Source organism: Bos grunniens, chromosome 1 (assembly GCF_055505025.1).
Source record: "Bos grunniens cultivar Pamir isolate PY7600 chromosome 1, Bosgru_T2T1.0, whole genome shotgun sequence".
Lineage (NCBI taxonomy): Eukaryota > Metazoa > Chordata > Mammalia > Artiodactyla > Bovidae > Bos > Bos grunniens.
The window spans coordinates 107,140,619-107,162,280 of record NC_141165.1 but is presented as its reverse complement, the minus strand read 5'-3'; the positions used below and the strand labels follow the sequence as shown (position 1 = coordinate 107,162,280).

At 40.5% G+C, this 21,662-nt stretch overlaps 1 protein-coding gene across 29 annotated transcripts in view; it reads left to right on the top strand.

Annotated features, from left to right (window-relative positions):
* The first annotated feature begins 4,363 nt into the window (after window positions 1-4,363).
* LOC147380062 (uncharacterized) overlaps window positions 4,364-21,662 on the top strand; it is an 85,021-nt gene continuing 67,722 nt past the window's right edge. For 8 of the 29 annotated variants that reach the window (XR_015134522.1, XR_015134506.1, XR_015134492.1 and 5 more), the window contains exons 1-2: window positions 5,468-5,752; window positions 7,565-7,711. Coding sequence is in view for 6 of the 29 variants with exons in the window: in XM_086320977.1 (XP_086177103.1) it covers window positions 5,579-5,752; window positions 7,565-7,711; window positions 15,013-15,144 (453 nt within the window). In the remaining 23 variants the exon portion in view is untranslated. Of the gene's footprint in view, window positions 4,379-5,447; window positions 5,753-5,838; window positions 5,972-6,105; window positions 6,254-6,794; window positions 6,929-7,564; window positions 7,712-8,659; window positions 8,859-15,012; window positions 15,239-21,662 lie in introns of those variants that run through there. The other 21 variants (XR_015134569.1, XR_015134583.1, XR_015134549.1 and 18 more) reach the window with 21 other exon arrangements.

Below are 21,662 nucleotides of genomic sequence, written 5' to 3'. Positions count from 1 at the left end.
TTTAAAGAGTAATACACACACATACGTAATTTATTCACATAATTATGCAAATGATTAATATAAAGATCAGAAAGTAATTTCTGAAGAGTTTAAATTGACTGTAGGAAAAAATGTTTTTGTTTTGATTGTTGACTTGTTTGCATAGCCCACTCATCTAAAGTATCTTTATTTTTCTCTACAATTTTCAGATGTTTCTTTTCCTTAAGATTAAAATCAAAATGGATAAGGGTGTGATCCTTATTTTTTTTTCTAATGACTTCCAAATACCTATACTAATGTCTAGTTCATGACAGACATTCAATAAATATGTGCAGGAAGGAAGAAAGGAAAGACAGGGAGAAATTAGGGAGAAAGGGAGGCTGTTGCTGAAACACTGCTGCTGCTGCTGCTGCTAAGTCGCTTCAGTCGTGTCTGACTCTGTGCGACCCCATAGACGGCAGCCCACCAGGCTCCCCTGTCGCTGGGATTCTCCAGGCAAGAACATTGGAGTGGGTTGCCATTTCCTTCTCCAACGCATGAAAGCAAAAGTGAAATTGAAGTCACTCAGTCATGTCCGACTCTTAGCGACCACATGGACTGCAGCCTACCAGGCTCCTCCATCCATGGGATTTTCCAGGCAAGAGTACTGGAGTGGGTTGCCATTGCAGTAAGTAATTTAAGAGAGGATTTAACCCAGGCAGTCTCCCAGCTGGTTCTCTCTCCACACCTCATAATGTTTAAGCAAATATGTTATTTTCCACTACCATATTTAGCAGTGCAAAGGCCTTCATTTTTCTTTCTCACATTTTAACACCTCTGTAATCAAGATACAAGTTATACCCAATGACACCTTATTTTGCCTCACAGCATTTGTGCCATAGATGTCATTTTACAAGAAAATATGAAAATTTATAGCATCGAAACTTGCAGAATTAAATTTCAGTATATTGGAGGAAAATCAGAAGCACTCTTTTACCTCATAGGATAAAGGCATTTGCAGGAGGAGGTGGGAAGGACATGAAAAAAAAAAAAAATGGATTAACTTCTAAGTGGAATTCAAAAGTAGACTATCTGTATATTATGGCAAAACAGACAAGTACCCAACACCAGTGGACTTTAAGTATATTTTGGCTCTTGATGGCACAGAGGAAAATGTATAGAAGAATATAGACCTTGCTGACTGAGTTGAAAAGCAATGTAGGAGAGTCCACATTGCATGCTAAGAAATTTTAGGAATCCTTAGCCAACATAGTTTGCTAATATCATTAATTTTATATATAATAACAGTGATAGGTGATGCAAAATAAATGTCTAAATAATACCATAGAGATTCCTTCAATGGGTAGCAAATAAAAATTCTAAATGATGAAACATTGTATTTTACCCTAATTGACAGCATTTTTCTTGGTACATGAAATCATTGAGTCTTGTAATTGAAGGTATTTGAATCAATTAAATATAATATATGATAAATAATCCAGGGAAAAGTCATAAAGAGTGATTTGCATTTTAGCTAGAGAGGTATAAGCAATACTTTCTTCAAGAATTTCCTATTCTATTGTCAAGAAAGCAATGATGTTGAACCTTTGAAATCGTCTTTGTTTGTAAGTGTTGAGTGTCCTTGGGGACCTTAGAGTAGGAAATGGCAACCCACTCCAATATCCTTGCCTGGGAAATCTCACAGACAGAGGAGCGTGGCAGGCTACAGTCCAGGGGGTCACAAAGAGTTGGACACAACTGAGCATGTGAGTACACACGTCCTTGAGGATATCACTTATCCTTTTGTAAGCCCCAGATTCTTCATCTGTATAACAATGAAAGCAATGCCTCTCATACAAGATTGCTGAGAAATAAATGAGCACAAAAAATCCAGTGCCTTGCCCTTATAAAGCACTCATGAGTGATTGCCATTATTTTTATTTATTTGTGTCTTCTCACGTCTACACTCAAGGGCTTCCAGAATGCAGCTCAATGCCTATTATTTCCTGCAGGAACAGCTTGCTCCTCCTTTATTCTTGTGATATGGTCCCTGCTTTCAATGCTTTCCTCTAAGCCCTCCCTTCTCCTATCAAACTTCAATCTGCTTATCATTCCAAATTCAACTCAAGTGGCTCAGCAGTAAAGAATCTGCCTGCCAATGCAGATGTGGGTTTGATCCGTGGGTCAGGAAAATCCCCTGAAGGAGGGCACAGCAACCCATTCCAGTGTTCTTGACCGGAGAATGCCATGGACAGAAGAGCCCGGTGGGATACAGTCCACGGGATCGCAAAGAGTTTGACATAACTTAGGCACTGAGTACATACATATACATTCCTTGTAAACACGTGGTTAAATGCAGATGCTTGAGTAGATTTAGTTGCAATTATCTAGGCAAACATCTCTTGTAGGTTGTAATATGTAGTTCCTTTTGTATCACATCAGGAGGTTCATGCCTAATAGTCTCAGTTTTTAAAAAATTGTGGTAAATATGCATAGCATCAAATGTGCCTGCATGCTGTACTTTGTGCTGTGCTCAGTTGCTCAGCCGTGTCTGACTCTTTGTGACCCCACGGACTGTGGCCCACCAGGCTCCTCTGTCCATGGAATTTTCCAGGCAAGAAAACTGGGATGGGTTGCCATTTCATACTCTAGGGTATCTTCCCAACCCTAGGATTGAGGCCAAGTCTCTTGCATCTCCTGCATTGGCAGGCAATTCTTTAAAACTGCACCACCTAGGCACCAGCATAACCACTTTTAAATGTACAGTTCAGGAGTATCATATTCATTTATATTGTTATGCAACTGTCAACACTATCTAGCCCTACAGCTTTTTATCTTATGAAATTGAAACTCTAAAAGTATTATAAAACAACCTACTTTCCCTTTCCCCAGCCTCTAGCATCCACCATTACACTTTCTGTCTTTATGATTTTGACTATCAGAAGTACCACATACAAGAGAAATCACAGGATATTTGTCTTTTGTCACTGGATTATTTCACCTAGCATTATAACCTCAAGGTTCATCCATCTTGTAGTATTTTCAGGATTTCCTTCCTTGTTAAGCATGAATAGTATTCCATTGCTTGTGTATACTATATTTTGCTCATCCATTCATCCTTCAGTGGACACTTAGGTTGCTCCCACATTTTAGCTATTGTGAATGGTGCTGCTATGAAAACAGGTGTCCAAATATCTCTTCAAGACCCTGATTACAATTTTGGTAGATATACACTCAGAAGTGGGATTGCTGGGCCATATCGGAATTCTATTTTTAATTTTTTGAGGACCTGCTGTACTGTTTTCCACAGCAGTTGTATACATGTCAACCAGTAGTGCACAAGGGTAGCAATTTTTCCACATTCTCACTAATACTTGTTAAGTGGTAGTCACACTTTTAATGATTATTAGATTTGGGGTTCAAAGTATTTCTTATGAATTTCCCTATCAATCTTTAACAAATGGTTGAACATACATTGATGACCTTTTTCCAGCTCCATTGATAACCTGGAGGTTGCAAATGGTGATTTTCTAATTATACCATTATTTCAGCATATGTTAGAGGAGCTGCTGCTGCTGCTAAGTCACTTCAGTCATGTCCAGCTCTATGTGATCCCATAGACAGCAGCCCACCAGGCTCCCCTGTCCCTGGGATTCTCCAGGCAAGAACACTGGAGTGGGTTGCCATTTGCTTCAATTCATGAAAGGGAAAAGTGAAAGTGAAGTTGCTCAGCTGTGTCTGACTCTTAGCAACCCCATGGACTGCAGCCCACCAGGCTCCTCCATCCATGGGATTTTCCAGGCAAGAGTACTGGAGTGGGGTACCATTGCCTTCTCCGATATTAGAGGAGAGTCTTCTATAAATAACTACACACATTAATTACTTAGTTACCCTACCCTAAAGTTTCTACAGGAAAGGAAGAATAGATGCCTGGTTCTTCTTGCATCAGTTTTTAGAGGAACAACATTGGGTCTTACGAACTCCAAATGGTAACCAAGGAATAGTTTTTCCTCAGGAATATTAATGAGCTAATGGATTTTTATATATCATATGCATTTCAATCTATCATTGGCATTATTATTATTTTGATGCTCACATTGTCCTATTCATCATGGTCTGTGTGCAGGTTGAAAAAGAATTTCCAAACACGAGGCAGAATGAGAGGAAAATAAAATTATTAGAGTGGGAGATGCTGTTAGAACAGCAGGCCTGCTCAAGGGAGAGCAAAACCATTTCACAGGCTAGTAGCCAATTTTTATAGCCTCGAGACAGAGAAAATTCCTTCTAGAAAGGTGGCACTAGGTGATTGGTTAGGATGCTACAGGGTGGGTAATAGCATGGGTATTTTTACCAAACATGGGGTCAGGGACCTGGCCAGTTTAGATCACAAGGCTCAAGGCAACAGTTGCTATGGGGCTTGGTAAGTTCCAGAGATTTTTCTCCTGTGACTGTGGTCCACGGCTCCACACCTGTGACCTTGGTATGCTGCTGCTGCTGCTAAGTTGCTTCAGTCATGTCCAATTCCGTGTGACCCCAAAGATGGCAGCCCACGAGGCTTCCCCATCCCTGAGATTCTCCAGGCAAGAACACTGGAGTGGGCTGCCATTGCCTTCTCCAATGCAGGAAAGTGAAAAGTGAAAGCAAAGTTGCTGAGTCTTGTCCGACTCTTAGCGACCACATGGACTGCGGCCCACCAGGCTCCTCCATCCATGGGATTTTCCAGGCAAGAGTACTGGAGTGGGGTGCCATTATAGGGCTCCACATTTTAGGCCAATAGGGAGAGAGCACTTTACATTTTGGTTTCTGTTTTCTTTTGATGTGAGGACATTGGTCTAGACAAACTCCTTATTTCCTGTACAGTAAGATGTCTCAAGTTCATGTTCCCATCACTTGCCCCAGGTCTGGCTATAAACACTTATTTCATCAAGAGCCCTGGAATATTTTAGTAGAAATTATATTCACAAACCACACAGCTTCTCGTTGCTATTAGGTGTTTTCTGTGAACAGAGTCAAGAAATGTGCTTGTTTTTTAAGAGAAAAATGAGTTTCCAATTCAAATTTAAGCTAGCAGTTTTACATTTAACTTGTTTTACTTTGCATATCTTTTCTCTGTTTTCTCACACTGAAAGTCTCTTTAACTACCTTAATATAATTAAGTGACCACAGGTTAAAAAAATTATCTCTGTGTGGTTACCAATAACAGAGTTCATTTGTTTACTAGTACAAATTGAAACTATTTCTTTTTTTGTCATTCTGATATGTAATATAGATATTTTAATTTACTGTTAATGTGCTTTCCCTAATCTTGAAAAACATTAAGTGTCTTTGGTATTTCTTTTTACATGAAACAGTCACAGAACTGTCTTTTTTTTTTTTTTTTTTTTTTTTGAGAATTCTGTGCCTTTATTGGCAGAGTAGGCTACTTGAGCACTGGAGTGGGTGGTCCACTCCCCCCCACCCGCCCCCCAAGAGCTTCAGAGGCCCTATAGGTGACTGAGAACATGCTCAGGTGGGGGCCCATCAGGCTTGATTTGCACCTGGTTGAAGCTCTTGCAATTGTAGCCCACCCACCCCATCCCACGCTAACCACCATCTCAGGCAGGACGATCATGACCCACACATGCATCTTTACCATCTCAGGCTTTTCGTGGGCGGCGCCTGGGTTTCAGCCTCACGCAGCCGCGTTGGCCCAGAGCAGGCTTCTTGCAAAGGTCTCTTCCGCCCGCCGCTCTGTCCCCGCTGCTTGCGCTGCTGGTGGGATGTTTTCAAGCCGGTGATCGAAGTCCACGTCAAGGTAGGTGACCTTGCAGAAGGTCTGCTTCTTCTGCTGATTTAATTTTTGGGTTTTCGGCTCAATTTTTGATACTCTTTATATTTTAGGGATCTTGTATTAGCCAGAGTCTAGAGAAACAAAGCCAGTAGGAGAAAGAAAGAGATTTGCCTTAAGGAATTGGTTCACATGATGGTGGGGCTTGCGAGTCTTGAAATCTGTACAGCAGGCTGGAAATTCAAGGTAGGGTTAGTGTTGCAGTATTCAGTCCAAAATCTGAAAGCTGGGAATCTGCTGGCTGGAAACTTAGGTGAGGTTTTTATGCTGCAGTTTTGAGGCCAAACTCCTTTTTTGAGAAACCCGTTTTTGCTTTTAAGGGCTTCAGCTGTTTAGGTGAGTTGTGCACAGTATAGAGACTAATCTGCGTTCCTGGGTCTACTGATTGCAGTGTTCATCACGTCTAAAATGTACCTTCAAAGCGACGTCAAGATTGGTGTTTGACAAGCGATTGGACACCATAGCCTAGTTAAGTCGACAAGTAAAATTAATCATCACAAATGTTAAGGATGTTTCCTCAAAATGATCAACTATATTTTGACATTATCTAAGCTCAAAATCTTATGCATAAGAAGTATTCAAATATTTGTTGAAGTTAACGGATGTCTATTTACAGATATTAGCCATTTTATGGAACCTAAGATGCTGACTGAGAATTTAATTGTAGTCTTCTTTGCATGTCAATTGGAATATTAATTTATGTGAAAGTTTTAGTGAGTAACTTAATTTTTTAATCACAGAACTAAACTTAAGTGAAAACTTTTTATGTATCACAGAACATTAGGTTTCTTTAAGAAATATCTGCCTTAAGACATTTCCACAAGAGGAAATACCCTTTTAATTTTCAAATCTGTAGATATGTGTGGTTCCTCTATGGTGAATGTAAACATTTGAAAATCTGATAAAGAATTCCCACAAAATAGTCCATTTATGTGAACTTTCTCTCCGCATACGCAATCTCCTTTTCTCCTGGGAAATGCTTTCCTTTTTCCTACTCTGCATCATGCAGGTGGTACTCATTAGCATCTTCAATACTCTGCCTCCTGGTCACAGTGATGTTCTAAAATGACAGAAGTCTCTTTACAAGGAGTCGTCTCCTGAGACCTCTTGGGAAGAGAGAGAACCAGTTCCTCTCGAGTATGGGTGAGTGATAGTCTGAATCCATGCCCCTCAACATGTTTTTGAGGAGCTGGTCAGCTGTGTAAAAGTGAATATGTTATGCAAAAACTAGGTTTGCTGAAATACGCAACCAACCCAGAGATCGGGAGGAGGGATTTATTATTACTTGCAGCAAGTATGAAGAATGCGAGGGATCGTTCACAAAGTAGTGTCTCCCCAACACCAAAATGAAGGAACCCTTGACAAAAGGGTATGTGTGTACTTGAAGGGGCTTGAGCAGAGCAGAATTCATTATAGAATTGGGGCAAAGGTTGCCAGAGTCCAAGCTTTAGTTGATTGAAGTTTGGAGGATCAACATCATCATTCCATCCTCCACCTGGGTGGGGGGACCTAGTTCCTGTAGAACTCAGATTTGTATCAGATTGTTGTGTATACCTTGGAGAAGGAACCAGGACTCTGTTGTATTTTTTTTTTTTTCTGTTGTATTTTGAATGACTGTTTCTTGACTACTTTTCCTTTGTTTCTGCATTTCCTTAAGAACATCAGTTACTGAGACCTGCTCAAGAGCAAGCATTCTAGCTAGGCTTAGATCACAAAATGGTTAAGGCCAAAATAGTTTCTCTTATGTAAAGAAAACCATGCCTGGTTCTCTTTCTCTAGGACCCCCCGACACCCTATCTGCTTACAAATAATGCCCATTTGAGAAAGAAACAGCTACCAAGTGGGGCAAGCAACTTGGCTGTATTCCAAGCCCTGGTTCCACCTGTTCCAAGTTCCTCAGGCTTCTACCTGTACTTTCTTGTCTGGGTAAGTTGATATGGGTTCAGTTTCTGTCACTTGCAACTCAGAGTCCTAACATACACAGGTGCCCAGAAGTTTTGCTCATTGTTTTCAGGGTATTTGTGGACTTCCTGGGGAACTCCATCTTTGAAACTTTATCCATGGTCCTCAAATATGGGACCTCTGTTTAAAGCTATCCTTCCGTCTGTGAACGTGAACCGCTACCCAAGAAAACACTGTCATAAACTGTTTCACCTGGTAGCTTTTGTGTATTTAATTGATCACATTCAACTCTTATAGCTACAATTCAACTCTAATAACCACAACATTTTCATTTTCATAGACACTTTCATCCTTGTTTTATACCTAACGACACTGGGGCTGGAAAGGGTAAATAACATTTTCTAAAGTGATACAGTTAAACTAAACCTAGTGTTATATCTCAAATCTGAAGTTCTTTCTCCTATACTGAAGTTTATTGTTGACTTTGACTTTAAATCTTTTAAGTTACAACTTTGAAATTTGTCTTTAAAAAATATAATTGACACAAGAAAGTAGTCACTCTTGGTAATATAAAAATGTTAATAATGGAAAGATGAATAAAATGTGATTTTAGATTGCCTATTGCATATCCCCCTTACTTCAATTTTTAAACAAATAACCTGTGATGAATAGCAGTACCCTAGAGCATGCTGAAATCTAAGTCCTTAGGAGAAAAGAGCCACAGTAATAGAAGTGTCATTATAAATAATTAGAAATGTCTGTTACACATCCACCTTCAAAGATTTGTTGAAAAACTGGCATGTAACCCACCTGGATTAATCTTCCCAGTTTGGTTCAGTTTCTGCGAGAATCTAGTTCTCCCAGAGAGAGTGGAACTCTGAGAAGAAAACTGGGAGAACAAAGCCCACAACTGTGTGGGAAGGCTTGGGTTTTTCCTAAATACAAATCTGCCCTTGCACTTTTGCATTTCAGAAATAATTGAGACAGTGGGGCGATCATGCTCCCCATTATCTCCAGCTGGAACAGTCTGCTCTTCCAAGCTCCTCAGGCAAGGCAGAGGGACGGATCCACTGCAGAGATAAACTAGCCTCTGCCCTCCCCAGCCCTTCTCTGTTCACACAGGAGGTTTTCATTTTGATCAGGCAATATTCACAAATGACAGATCCAAAAACTTAAGTACTGAGTAAAAATAAAGACACCAGGACTGTGGCTTCTCTGTGGCTTTGTTGTAGCTGCTGTCCTAGATTTTGTCCTCTCTGTTAAGCAATCGCACAGCATCTACCTTCACTGGGTTTACAAAAAGCTTCTATGCTCCTTTGTGACTGGAATACATACTCTCATTGTTCTCAGTGGAGTTTTCAGGTTGTTCAGCAGCTCTGTGATTTACAAGGCCCCCTGAGTGCTCTGAATCTGGTTAACTTCCAGCTTCCTTACTCCAGGAGTGAATATTTTCTGTGCTAACAATACTTGCCAGCTCAAAATGAGCTCTGCTTGAGTAGAGTACATTGTGGTATGACATCTTCCAGCTAACCTTGACTCCCTGGCTTCTCTCAGGCTTCTGAGCAGTTGGTGGAAGGAGCAGCCAGGCAGGAGGTCCATCATCTCTTTCCTTTGTCTGCCCTCACTGAGCCTAATCAGGTGCTTTGAGCCCAGTGGGCACCTGGAAAACGTGCCTGTCTGTCAGGCCGCCTGTGGTCTCATAGCGGGTGGAGCCACAGTGTCACTGCTTCTTCCCAGGAAGGCTCCATCCTTCCCATCCCCGCCACCAAGCACGGGAGCTCTGAAATTACACAGTTGGGGTATTTCTGCAGCTACGTGCTCACAAATTGCTTCTCTGAAGTTGTGACAGGGCTGAGTTAAAATAGGCAAGAGGCTCAGAGTAAGTTTTTAACAAGGGGAATCAAGGATAGACTGAGCAAATCTGTGTGTAGAGAAGGAAGACCCATAGAAAAGTTGAGCATCAGCTATGTGCTAGGCATTTCCCTTTCGTGTGTTCACTTAAGCTTCAACCATTCTTTACCAGAATGCATTCTTCTCTCTTTCATAATTGAGAGAAGCGAGGCTTGACTGATACAGATCCCCTACAGAGAGACGATCAGTATCCTGTATCCTGCTTGCCTCCCAGATTACTCTGCCTCTCTGAAGAAGTGCTAGTACAGGATTCATGTTAATATTCATCTTGAATTTCTTTACAAACTTCTTGGTGGCCAGTAGAATAGATAAGAATGGTGGAAAGAGATAAAAAGTCATACAATAGCTTAAATCTGGAGAATGACTGGAAATTTCCTGGGAGAAAACTTGCAAAACAAATTTAGGAACATAATTGGCTTTAGAGATAAACATAAAAACTGGGGCATTTTAAATGCACAATTACAATGAATGGGCTTTTAAGTGCTTCTTAAGCATGCAGTGTTGCTGGAAATGGGGTAGTTAAGGATGCGATCACTCTTGTACCCATCCAGGTCCAAATTCTGAATAGGTTGACTGCACTGGTTCACATACCATATTTGGGTTTTTCACTCCTCCAGAGAAATGGTCAGCTGACTGTGGGCCATAATGCGTCACTGTCTGCTCACAACATGTTCCAGGAACACTTGTGTGGCAGTCAACAGCAGCTGCTGCTTAGAAAGAGATAACAGGTTTTCATCCATCACTCAGAGTAGGAAGGGATGGCAGGTGTACAACCCACTGATTCAAGTGCTGCGACCTCTTATCTCGAGTGGAGACACTCACAGGCAGGGTTTAGAAGAAGATCGCAGAAGATACTGACATTTATCCATCACCAGCCACTTCCTAATTATTGTACATCAATTCCTTACAACAATCCTGAGGTAAATGCTACTGCTCCATTTTACAGAGGGAGAAGTGGAGATTCAGGGAGGTAGAGTAAATAAGCCAACTCTCTTGAATGTGATTCCAGGTTCAGCACTTTACATTATATCACAATGAACTCATTATGCATAACGGTTAATGCCTAGATTATGTGTTGCCTTGGAATCAGACAGTAGCAGCAACAGTAGTAACAGTAACAGCAGTTTTTATGAGATTGCCATGTACAAGGAATTTTATAAAATTTGGCTCAGTTACTAGTCAAAACAACTAAATGAATTAAATGCTTTTATGGTTTTGGTAAATGAAGAATTTTGTCTTTCCTCCCTTGAGGTTGGAGTGCGATGTGTGTGTGTGTGTTGGGTTGGGTAGGGATACAGATAGCTGCCTGGGCTGGTGTTCACAGCAGAGGAATGGATCATATGAACTATAGGCTCCATCACTGAAAATGAAACAACAGGAGGGTATCTTTTTAATCAAAATTGGGGATGTCAGTGAATTGGTGGAGCTTTTCGAACTAGGCATGTCTTGGATGTCATGTAGAGTATTAACTGAGTTGGGTTTATGCATATCATAGTCTTGCTCATTTTTTCCCTCTACATTCTGGGCTATATGTAGAAGAAAGATTCTTTCTTTCTTCTACAGATTATTTCTTCTGGTGTTATCTTGATCCTAGGTATACACTTTAGAATACATACATTTATGAATACTATTTTCTTTTTTTTTTTTTTTGATTACAGATCCTTTCTCTTTTTTTTTCTAATTTTATACTATTTTCTAACTAATAGAATACATACAGATATACATACATTTTCTAAAGTACAGATATACATACGTTTATGTATGTATATGGATATGCATGCATTTATGTATGTATGTGTGTATGTATAGAAAAACATCTACTTCTGTTTACTGACTATGCCAAAGCCTTTGACTGTGTGGATCACAACAAGCTGTGGAAAATTCTTCAAGAGATGGGAACACCAGACAACCTGACCTGCTTCCTGAGAAATCTGTATGCAGGTCAAGAAGCAACAGTTAGAACTAGACATGGAACAACAGACTGGTTCCAAATTGGAAAAGGAGTACGTCACGGCTGTATATTGTCACCCTGCTTATTTAACTTATATGCAGAGTACATCATGAGAATTGCTGGACTGGATGAAACACAAGCTGGAATCAAGATTGCTAGGAGAAATAGCAATAACTTCAGATATCCAGTGACACCACTCTTATGGCAGAAAGTGAAGAACTAAAGAGCCTCTTGATGAAGGTGAAACAGGAGAGTGAAAAAATTGGCTAATACTCAACATTCAGAAAACTGAGATCATGGCATCTGGTCCCATCACTTCATGGCAAATAGATGGGGAAACAGTGGAAACAATGACAGACTTTATTTTCTTGGGCTCCAGAATCACTGCAGATGGTGACTGCAGCCATGAAATTAAAAGATGCTTGCTCCTTGAAAGAAAAGTTGTGACCAACCTAGACAGCATATTTGAAAGCAGAGACATTACTTTGCCAACAAAGGTCCATCTAGTCAAAGCTATGGTTTATCCAGTAATCATGTATGGATGTGAGAGTTGAACTATAAAGACAGCTGAACTCCAAAGAATTTATGCTTTTGAACTGTGGTGTTGGAGAAGACTCTTGAGAGTTCCTTGGACAGCAGGGAGATCCAACCAGTCCATCCTAAAGGAAATCAGTCTTGAATATTCATTGGAAGGCCTGATGTTGAAGCTGAAACTCCAATACTTTGGCCACCTGATGTGAAGAACTGACATTTGAAAAGACCCTGATGCTGGGAATGATTGAAGGCAGGAGGAGAAGGGGATGGCAGAAGATGAGATGGCTGGATGGCATCACTGACTCAATGGGGATGAGTCTGAGTAAGCTCCTGGAGTTGGTGATGAACAGGGAAGCCTGGCATGCTGCAGTCCATGGGGTTGCAAAGAGTCAGACACGACTGAGCAACTGAACTGATATACAGATGTACATAATACAGATATGCATACAGATATAATAGAATACATACATCTGTAAGCACCATGTTCTATCACTAAGCACATCCCTACAAACATTTGTATTAATAAGTGTATATTACAAAGCCCAGGGGATTATGTGAAGCTGTTACTGAATTTTGAAGAAGATAAAGTTTCCCATCAATGGAGATTCTCCCTCCTTGGTTCTTGTCCCTACCCCACATGTCCCTCATAGTGGCAGCGGGAGAGGCTGTGTATTGTTAGGGTCATGGCCTTCTTTCCCTTCTAGGTATGTAACACTGAGTAGTTATTGCTCTCTTTAGGTCACTTGTTTTTCTCAGCTAATGTGGCATTAGATTAGCTCTCACTTATGTCAGTTGTTACCAGTTTAAACTGCTCCATAGGTTGTGTACTAAACCTGCACATATCTGCCACGTGTGCCCTAATTCTAGCAGCTGCCTTCTGCTCAAAGATGGGAACTTTCCTGAAGGGAAAGAGCCAGTACCCCTCTGAGACTCATCCACAAAATCAATTTTTACATCCGTTCTTAACTTGCCCTCGAAACACAGATGCTGTGTTTAAAAGAATAATTGATCATTTTATTTCAATTGCACAGAAATGATGTTGAAAAAATGAGCAGACCTTGGCCATTAGAGCTCAATAGTTGGCAAAAGCAATCTGCTTATCAATTAAAATCAGCAACTCAACTCCCCACTGTTTCTGATTGTCAAGGTAATAAAGAAAAATATACCCCCAAATGGTATAGCATTGACTCCAAATTTATTCTCATGAAACTGTGTTTATAGTGTTAGCATTGTCAATTACAATAGGAATCTGCTAGCTCTAATAGCTAATAATTTATATGTATTTTCCTTCACCACAGCCCCTAAGTTAAATGTGATATTTTTTATATTCAATAGATCCGATTTCCCTTTCCACTACATACTTTACATGAAATCACTTCCTATTATTATTGTTTGTGTAATTTAATAACATACACTGTCTCTCCATATCATTCTCTCTATTTTACAAGTAAAATGTAATTTGGGTCATTAGCAGTGAAAGAGGACCAGGAAATCCAAACTGCTTTGGAAAACCAAGAAAACAAGACTTTTGTGACTAAATTATCACTTCTCTTCTACGTTTTAAATTACTGTTTCCAATTAACAGTCACTTGGTCCCACTTACATGCCTTGCACTGTGCTTAGTGTTATAATTGAATCAAAATTAAGATAAAGAACTGGCCCTCAAGGGGAACAGATTCAAAAACATACAACAACAGCATAACATAAGGCCAACCAGGATCAATAATAAGGCACTAGCAGGATGTTGTTGGAAAACAAGAGGAGGAGGATAATTTTTGACTAAAGGATACAAACAAGATTTATGGAGAAAATAAGAGAATCTGGTTAAGAAATGAAAAGAACTTTAATACACAGAGAAGGGGAGTTTGGAGCCCTCGAGCTAAGGGAAGAACATCAGGAAATGTACCAGGGTGTAGAAACGCAGTTGTATTCAGGGCCTGGGTTGGGAGTTGCTAAGCCATTTGACCAGAAGCCTGGGGAGATGAATTAAGAGATGAATCCGGAGGTTTGGCAGATGGTCTTTGATGCTGTGGTAGATCGCAAAAGCAGTCACAAATTCATCTTATCCTTTTATGCGTATTTCTTCCCCTAGCTATTTTTTTAAAGGCTTTCTAGAGAATTTACAGGAAAACTATGCCAAAAGAATGGATTCCCCATATACTCCTTTTCCCCAACCCTCCTTTCTCCCCCCTCTCACACGCATGCACATTCCTGTTATTAATAACTTGCATTAGTATGGTACATGTGTTCCAGTTGATGATCCAATATCTATATTATAATTACCTAAAGTCCGTAGTCCACATTAGGGTTCACTCTGTTGTGCATTCTGTGGGTCTTGACAAATGCATAATGAGGTGTGTTCACTGTCAGCATCATAGAGAATAGGCTCACTGCCCTAAAAAGCCTCTGCTTTCCACTTGTTCATCATTCCTTCCTAACAGACCTCTAGTATCTATCCATTGATCCTTTATTGTTGCTACAGTTTTGCCTTCTCAAGCCTGTCATATTGAAATCATACAGTGGAGAAGCTTTGCCAACTGGCTTCTTTCATTTAGCTATATGCATGTAAGTTTTTTCCATGTATTTTCATGGTTTGATAGCTCTTTTCTTTTTTTGTCACTGGATCAAATATTGTGTCTGAGAGATAAGGTTAATCCTAAATCCCTTGCTGCCTGGAGTGTCTTTCCTCTGGGCATGCACGTCAGCACTCTGCTTTCAATTAACTATCCACAAAAGTATCACCTACCAGACTTTCTTTGATTGTAAATTCCAAGATGACCCTGCTTCCCACAGCACACCCCTTATCACATACCTGTTTTATTTTTCTTGGCGCTTAGCACTTCTGGTGTGTATGTATGTGTGTGTGTGTGTATGTATATATATATATATATATTTATATAATTTGTTTTCCGTGTCACATTGTCTCCAGAAGATTGCCATACCCATGAAAGCAAAGACATGGTATCTGGCATATCCTCAGGGCCCAGGACAATACTTGTTTTTAGATACTCAAGAAATACTTCTGAATTATGGAGTAAATGAAAGAATAAATGACTATTAAATTTATCCAAGTGTGGCAAGGAATGGAATTTTGTCCTTCAGTCAAAAGAGGCTCAGGTTCTGGAGCTCTTATTAATGTAAGTCTCCATTACACCTGGGCTTCCCTGGTGGCTCAGATGATAAAGAATCTGCCTGCAGTGCAGGAGACCCAGGTTTGATCCCCGAGTCGGGAAGATGCCCTGAAGAAGGTAATGGCTACCCACTCCAGTATGGACAGAGGATCCTGGCAGGCTACGGTCCATGGCGTCATGGAGAGTCAGACATGACTGAGCAACTAACACAACAACAAAAGGCGACATCTATGCATCATCTATGGTAAACTTAGGCAAACAGAAGCTGGCTGTTAGGGCAGGTGACAAGTACTGATAAGTTTCTCCTCACTGATTGTATTGGTTCTACTGACAATAAGATACATCATGTGAAAAGGTGGTGGTGAAAGAGTATACCTCACAAATGATAAAAATGCAGAACTATAATTTCATAGTAATTTTCTGCATTAATCATTATTTACTGGAGGTTTAAGATGGAGATCACATGGACCACAGCCTTCTCTAACTCAATGAAACTAAGCTTTGCCATGTGGGGCCACCCAGGGTGGACGGATTATGCTGGAGAGGTCTGACAGAATGTGGTCTGACAGAATGTGGTCCACTGAGAAGGGAATGGCAAACCACTTTAGTATTCTTGCCTTGAGAACCCCATGAACAGTATGAAAAGACAAAAAGATAGGACCCTGAAAGATGAACTCCCGAAGTCGGTAGGTGCCCAATATGCTACTGGAGATCAGTGGAGAAATAACTCCAGAAAGAATGAAGGGATGGAGCCAAAGCAAAAACAATACCCAGTTGTGGATGTGACTGGTGATAGAAGCAAGGTCCAATGCTGTAAAGAGCAATATTGCATAGGAACCTGGAATGTTAGGTCCGTGAATCAAGTAAATTGGAAATGGAACGTCGACATTCTAGAAATCAGCGAACTAAGATGGACTGGAATGGGTGAATTTAACTCAGATAACCATTATATCTACTACTGTGGGCAGGAATCCTTAAGAAGAAATGCAGTAGCCATAGTCAACGAAAGAGTCCAAAATGCAGTACTTGGATACAATCTCAAAAACAACAGAGTGATCTCTGTTCGTTTCCGAAGCAAACCATTCAATATCACGGTAATCCAAGTCTATGCCCCAACCACTAATGCTGAAGAAGCTGAAGTTGAACGGTTCTATGAAGACCTACAAGACCTTTTAGAACACCCAAAAAGATGCCCTTTCCATTATAGGGGACTGGAATGCAAAAGCAGGAAGTCAAGAAACACCTGAAGTAACAGGCAAATTTGGCCTTGGAATACAGAATGAAGCAGGGCAAAGACTAATAAGAGTTTTGCCAAGAGAATGCACTGGTCATAGCAAACACCCTCTTCCAACAACACAAGAGAAGACTCTACACATGGACATCACCAGATGGTCAACACCAAAATCAGTATGATTATATTTTTTGCAGCCAAAGATGGAGAAGCTCGATACAGTCAGCAAAAATAAGACTGGGAGCTGACTGTGGTTCAGATCATGAACTCCTTATTGCCAAATTCAGACTTAAATTGAAGAAAGTAGGGAAAACCACTAGACCATTCAGGTATGATCTAAATCAAATCCCTTATGATTATACAGTGGAAGTGAGAAATAGATTTAAGGGACTAGATCTGATAGAGTGCCTGATGAACTATGGATGGAGGTTTGTGAAACTGTGCAGGAGAATGGGATCAAGACCATCCCCAAGAAAAAGAAATTAATAAAAGCAAAATGGCTGTGAAGAGAAGTGAAAAGCAAAGGAGAAAAGGAAAGATATACTCATTTCAATGCAGTGTTCCAAAGAATAGCAAGGAGAGATAAGAAAGCCTTCCTCAGTGATCAGTGCAAAGAAATAGAGGAAAACAGTAGAATAGCAAAGACTAGAGATCTCTTCAAGAAAATTAGAAATACCAGGGGAAGATTTCATGCAAAGATGGGCTCAATAAAGGACAGAAATGGTATGGACCTAACAGAAGCAGAAAATATTAAGAAGAGGTGGCAAGAATACACAGAAGAACTGTACAAAAAAAAAATCTTCATGACCCAGATAATCACGATGGTGTGATCACTGACCTAGAGCCAGACATCCTGGAATGTGAAGTCAAGTGGGCCTTAGAAAGCATCACTCCAAAAAAAGCTAGTGGAGGTGATGGAATTCCAGTTGAGCTATTTAAATCCTAAAAGATGATGTCAAAGTACTGCAGTCAATATGCCAGCAAATTTGGAAAACTCAGCAGTGGCCTCAGGACTGGAAAAGGTCGGTTTTCATTCTAATCCCAAAGAAAGGCAATGCCAAAGTTCAAACTACCGCACAATTGCACTCATCTCACACACTAGCAGAGTAATGCTCAAAATTTTCCAAGCCAGGCCTCAGCAATACGTGAACCGTGAACTTCCAGATGTTCAAGCTGGTTTTAGAAAAGGCAGAGGCACCAGAGATCAAATTGCCAACATCTGCTGGATGATCAAAAAAGCAATAGAGTTCCAGAAAAACATCTATTTCTGCTTTATTGACTATGCCAAAGCCTTTGACTGTGTGGATCACAATAAACTGTGGAAAATTCTGAAAGAGATGGGACTACCAGACCACCTGACCTACCTCTTGAGAAACCTGTATGCAGATCAGGAAGCAACAGTTAGAACTTGAGATGGAACAACAGACTGGTTCCAAATAGGAAAAGGAGCATGTCAAGGCTGTATGTTGTCACTCTGCTTATTTAACTTATATGCAGAGTACATCATGAGAAATGCTGGGCTTGAAGAAGCACAAGCTGGAATCAAGATTGCTGGGAAAAGTATCAGTCACCTCAGATATGCAGATGACACCACCCTTATGGCAGAAAGTGAAGAAGAACTAAAGGGCCTCTTGATGAAAATGAAAGAAGAGAGTGAAAAAGTCGGCTTAAAGCTAAGCATTCAGAAAACAGATCATGGCATCTGGTCCCATCACTTCATGGCAAATAGATGGGGAAACAGTGGCTGAATTTATTTTTCTGGGCTCCAAAATCACTGCAGATGGTGATTGCAGCCATGAAATCAAAAGATGCTTACTCCTTGGAAGGAAAGTTATGACCAACCTAGATAGCATGTTAAAAAGCAAAGATGTTACTTTTTCAGCAAAGGTCTGTCTAGTCAAGGTTATAGTTTTTCCAGTGGTCATGTATGGATGTGAGAGTTGGACTATGAAGAAAGCTGAGCACAGAAGAATTGATGCTTTTGAACTGTGGTGCTGGAGAAGACTCTTGAGAGTCTCTTGGACTTCAAGGAGATCCAACGAGTCCATCCTAAAGGAAATCAGTCCTGGGTGTTCTTTGGAAGGACTGATGTTGAAGCTGAAACTCCTATTTTGGCCACCTGATGCAAAGAGCTGACTCATTTGAAAAGACCCTGATGTTGGGAACGATTGAAGGCAGGAGAAGGGGATGACAGAGGATGAAATGGTTAGATGACATCACTGAGTCAATGGACATAAGTTTGGGTAAACTCCAGGAGTTGGTGATGGACAGGGAAGCTGGTGTGCTGTGGTTCATGGCATCGCAAAGAGTTAGACACTACTGAGCAACTGAACTGAAGATGGAGAGAATATTCAGATTAAAATAGGTACCAAACTGTTGCAGAGACAGCCACTGTCCTATGTCATGTCCATTCTTCCCCTCCTCCTTGGTATCAGGTCCATGAGTTTTACTGAGTTCATATCTCTCGGAACTAAATATTAATTCCACAGGTTTCCAGCCACCCTTAGAATGAGATTGGTCACATGCTAAGTTCTGACCAATGACACAGAGATGGAAGTGTCGTGAGGACTTCAAAGTACACAGCTTAAGAGTTGACTTGGTTGGGAAATGCTCATTTTTAGTAATTCTCCATTTAACCCTCAATAGGGAGGGGATGGCTGGAAACCCCAGGAGACCAATTGTGCTCTTGGAGCATAAACTGTTGCTGAGGGTGGCAGCCATGTTGAGGAATAAAGACAGCAGAGGGAGTCCTGAATCATTCCCTAGGATCATCACAGCGGCTCAAATCTGCCCACCTCCCCATAGAGACAACAGAAAAGAACTTCTGTCTTGTTCCATTCTGGATAAATGCAGCGAAACCCAATCCTAAATGATACATCTGGCTTCAAGAGTTATAACAGATTTTTAATGGAAACAATCCTGGATTTATGAAAGCATGAATTCCTGTTGTAGGTTTCCTGATGACCAAATCATCACTTACAACTGAGAAAGTAATTTAATCTTTTGGAGAACATTTTCTTCCACTTTAAAATTTGGCAAAATAATGCATACTTATAAAGTTGTTGTGAAAGTAGATTATATAGAGTATTAAAATTAATTCTAATCAAGAAAGGGTCTTTGCAGAAAAAAAAAAAAAAATCCTTGCTTCTACTGGCCTATTTAAACATTCCTAGAAGCAATTAGTGTCTTATTGTACAATGTAACTGACAGTTTGGAACTGCCTACTATCTGCAAATCAGTCTTGGATGTTGTGATGAAAAAATCATTTATAATACCAGCCACCAATCAGTTCAGTTCAGTCACTCAGTCGTGTCCAACTCTTTGTGACCCCATGAACCACAGCACGCCAGGCCTCCCTGTCCATCACCAACTCCCGGACTCCACCCAAAGCCATATCCATTAAGTCGGTGACGCCATCCAACCATTGCATCCTCTGTTGTTCCCTTCTCCTTCTGCCCTCAATCTTTCCAGCATCAGGGTCTTTCCAAATGAGTCAGCTCTTCACAAAAGGTGGCCAAAGTATTGGAGTTTCAGCTTCAACATCAGTCTTTCCAATGAACACCCAGGACTGATTTTCTTTAGGATGGACTGGTTGGATCTCCTTGCAGTCCAAGGGACTCTCAAGAGTCTTCTCCAACACCACAATTCAAAAGCATCAATTCTTCTGTGCTCAGCTTTCTTTATAGTCCAATTCTCACATCCATACATGACCACTGGAAAAACCATAGCCTTGACTAGATGGACCTTTGTTTACAAAGTAATGTCTCTGCTTTTTACTATGCTGTCTAGGCTGATCATAACTTTCCTTCCAAGGAGTAAGCGTCTTTTAATTTCATGGCTGCAATCACCATCTGCAGTGATTTGGGATCCCAGAAAAATAAAGTCAGCCACTGTTTCCACTGTTTCCCCATCTATTTGCCATGAAGTGATGGGACCAGATGCCATGATCTTAGTTTTCTGAATGCTGAGCTTTAAGCCAACTTTTCACTCTCCTCTTTCACTTTCATCAAAAGACTTTTTAGTTCTTCTTCACTTTCTGTCATAAGAGTAGTGTCATCTGGATATCTGAGGTTAGCCACTGATCAACTCCAATCTAAATAGAAAGGAGAAATTTTTACAAATTGATTATAAGCCAATGGTGAATTACTGCTGCCCTCTCACTATGGGCTTCCTGGGTGGTGTTAGTGGTTAAAAAAAAAAAAAAAACAACCCACCTGCCAATTCAGGAGATGCAAGGGACGCAGGTTTGATCCCTGGTTTGGGAAGGTCCCCATTAGTAGGAAATGGCTACCCATTCTAGTATTCTTTCTTTCTTTCTTTTTTTTCACTCTAGGTTACTTTTATTTTCTTAAGAATTTTAAGGAAGACTGTCCTTGGAGATAAGAACATACACACAATTCTGTGAAGGTGTATTTGGTTCAGTCCCTTCTTCCTAACTCTGTCCTCCACTTTCAATCACCGATAACATCACCACTGATAATGCCCTCGTTAGCCACTACCCTTGGACTTGTCTTGTGACTCAGCTGGTAAAGAATCCTCCTGCAATGCAGGAGACCTGGGTTCATCCCTAGATTAGGAAGACCCCTGGAGAAGGGAAAGGCTACCCACTCTAGTATTCTAGCCTGGGGAACTCCATGGACTGTATGTCCATGGGGTCACAGAGTCGGATGTGACTGAGCCATTTTCATTTTCACTTAGTCCCTTTTCTTAATGCTCTTTCTTCCTCTCTATTTGTAACTGCAGTATTCTTCACCTTTATTGTGTTTCATTTGTTCAGGGTTTGAAATTCAAACTATATGTTCTGACAAATGAATCTGGGCCAAAGCATTAATAGCCACTCCAGTATTCTTGCCTGGAGAATTCCATGAACATGGGAGCCTGTGGGCTACAGTCTATGGGGCTGCAGAGAGCCAAACACGACTGAATGACCAAGCACGTGCACATACACACACAGCCCTCACTTTAAGACTAAATGATATAAGTGACAAAAATTCATTTTGGTTTATATCTACTACTAATCTTTGGCTCGCTTTTGTCTTTCCTTGGGGTAATTGAAGAGACTGAGAATCTTCAGATTATTTTCTGACAATTCTCATGCAAGAAAGCTTTCAGGCAACATTTTAGAGTGAATTTGGCAAAATTCCACACTTCATCCTCCAGCTCTTCTATAGCGTGTATAAAATATTTTGTTGACAATACTTAGAAAAAAGGAAACTG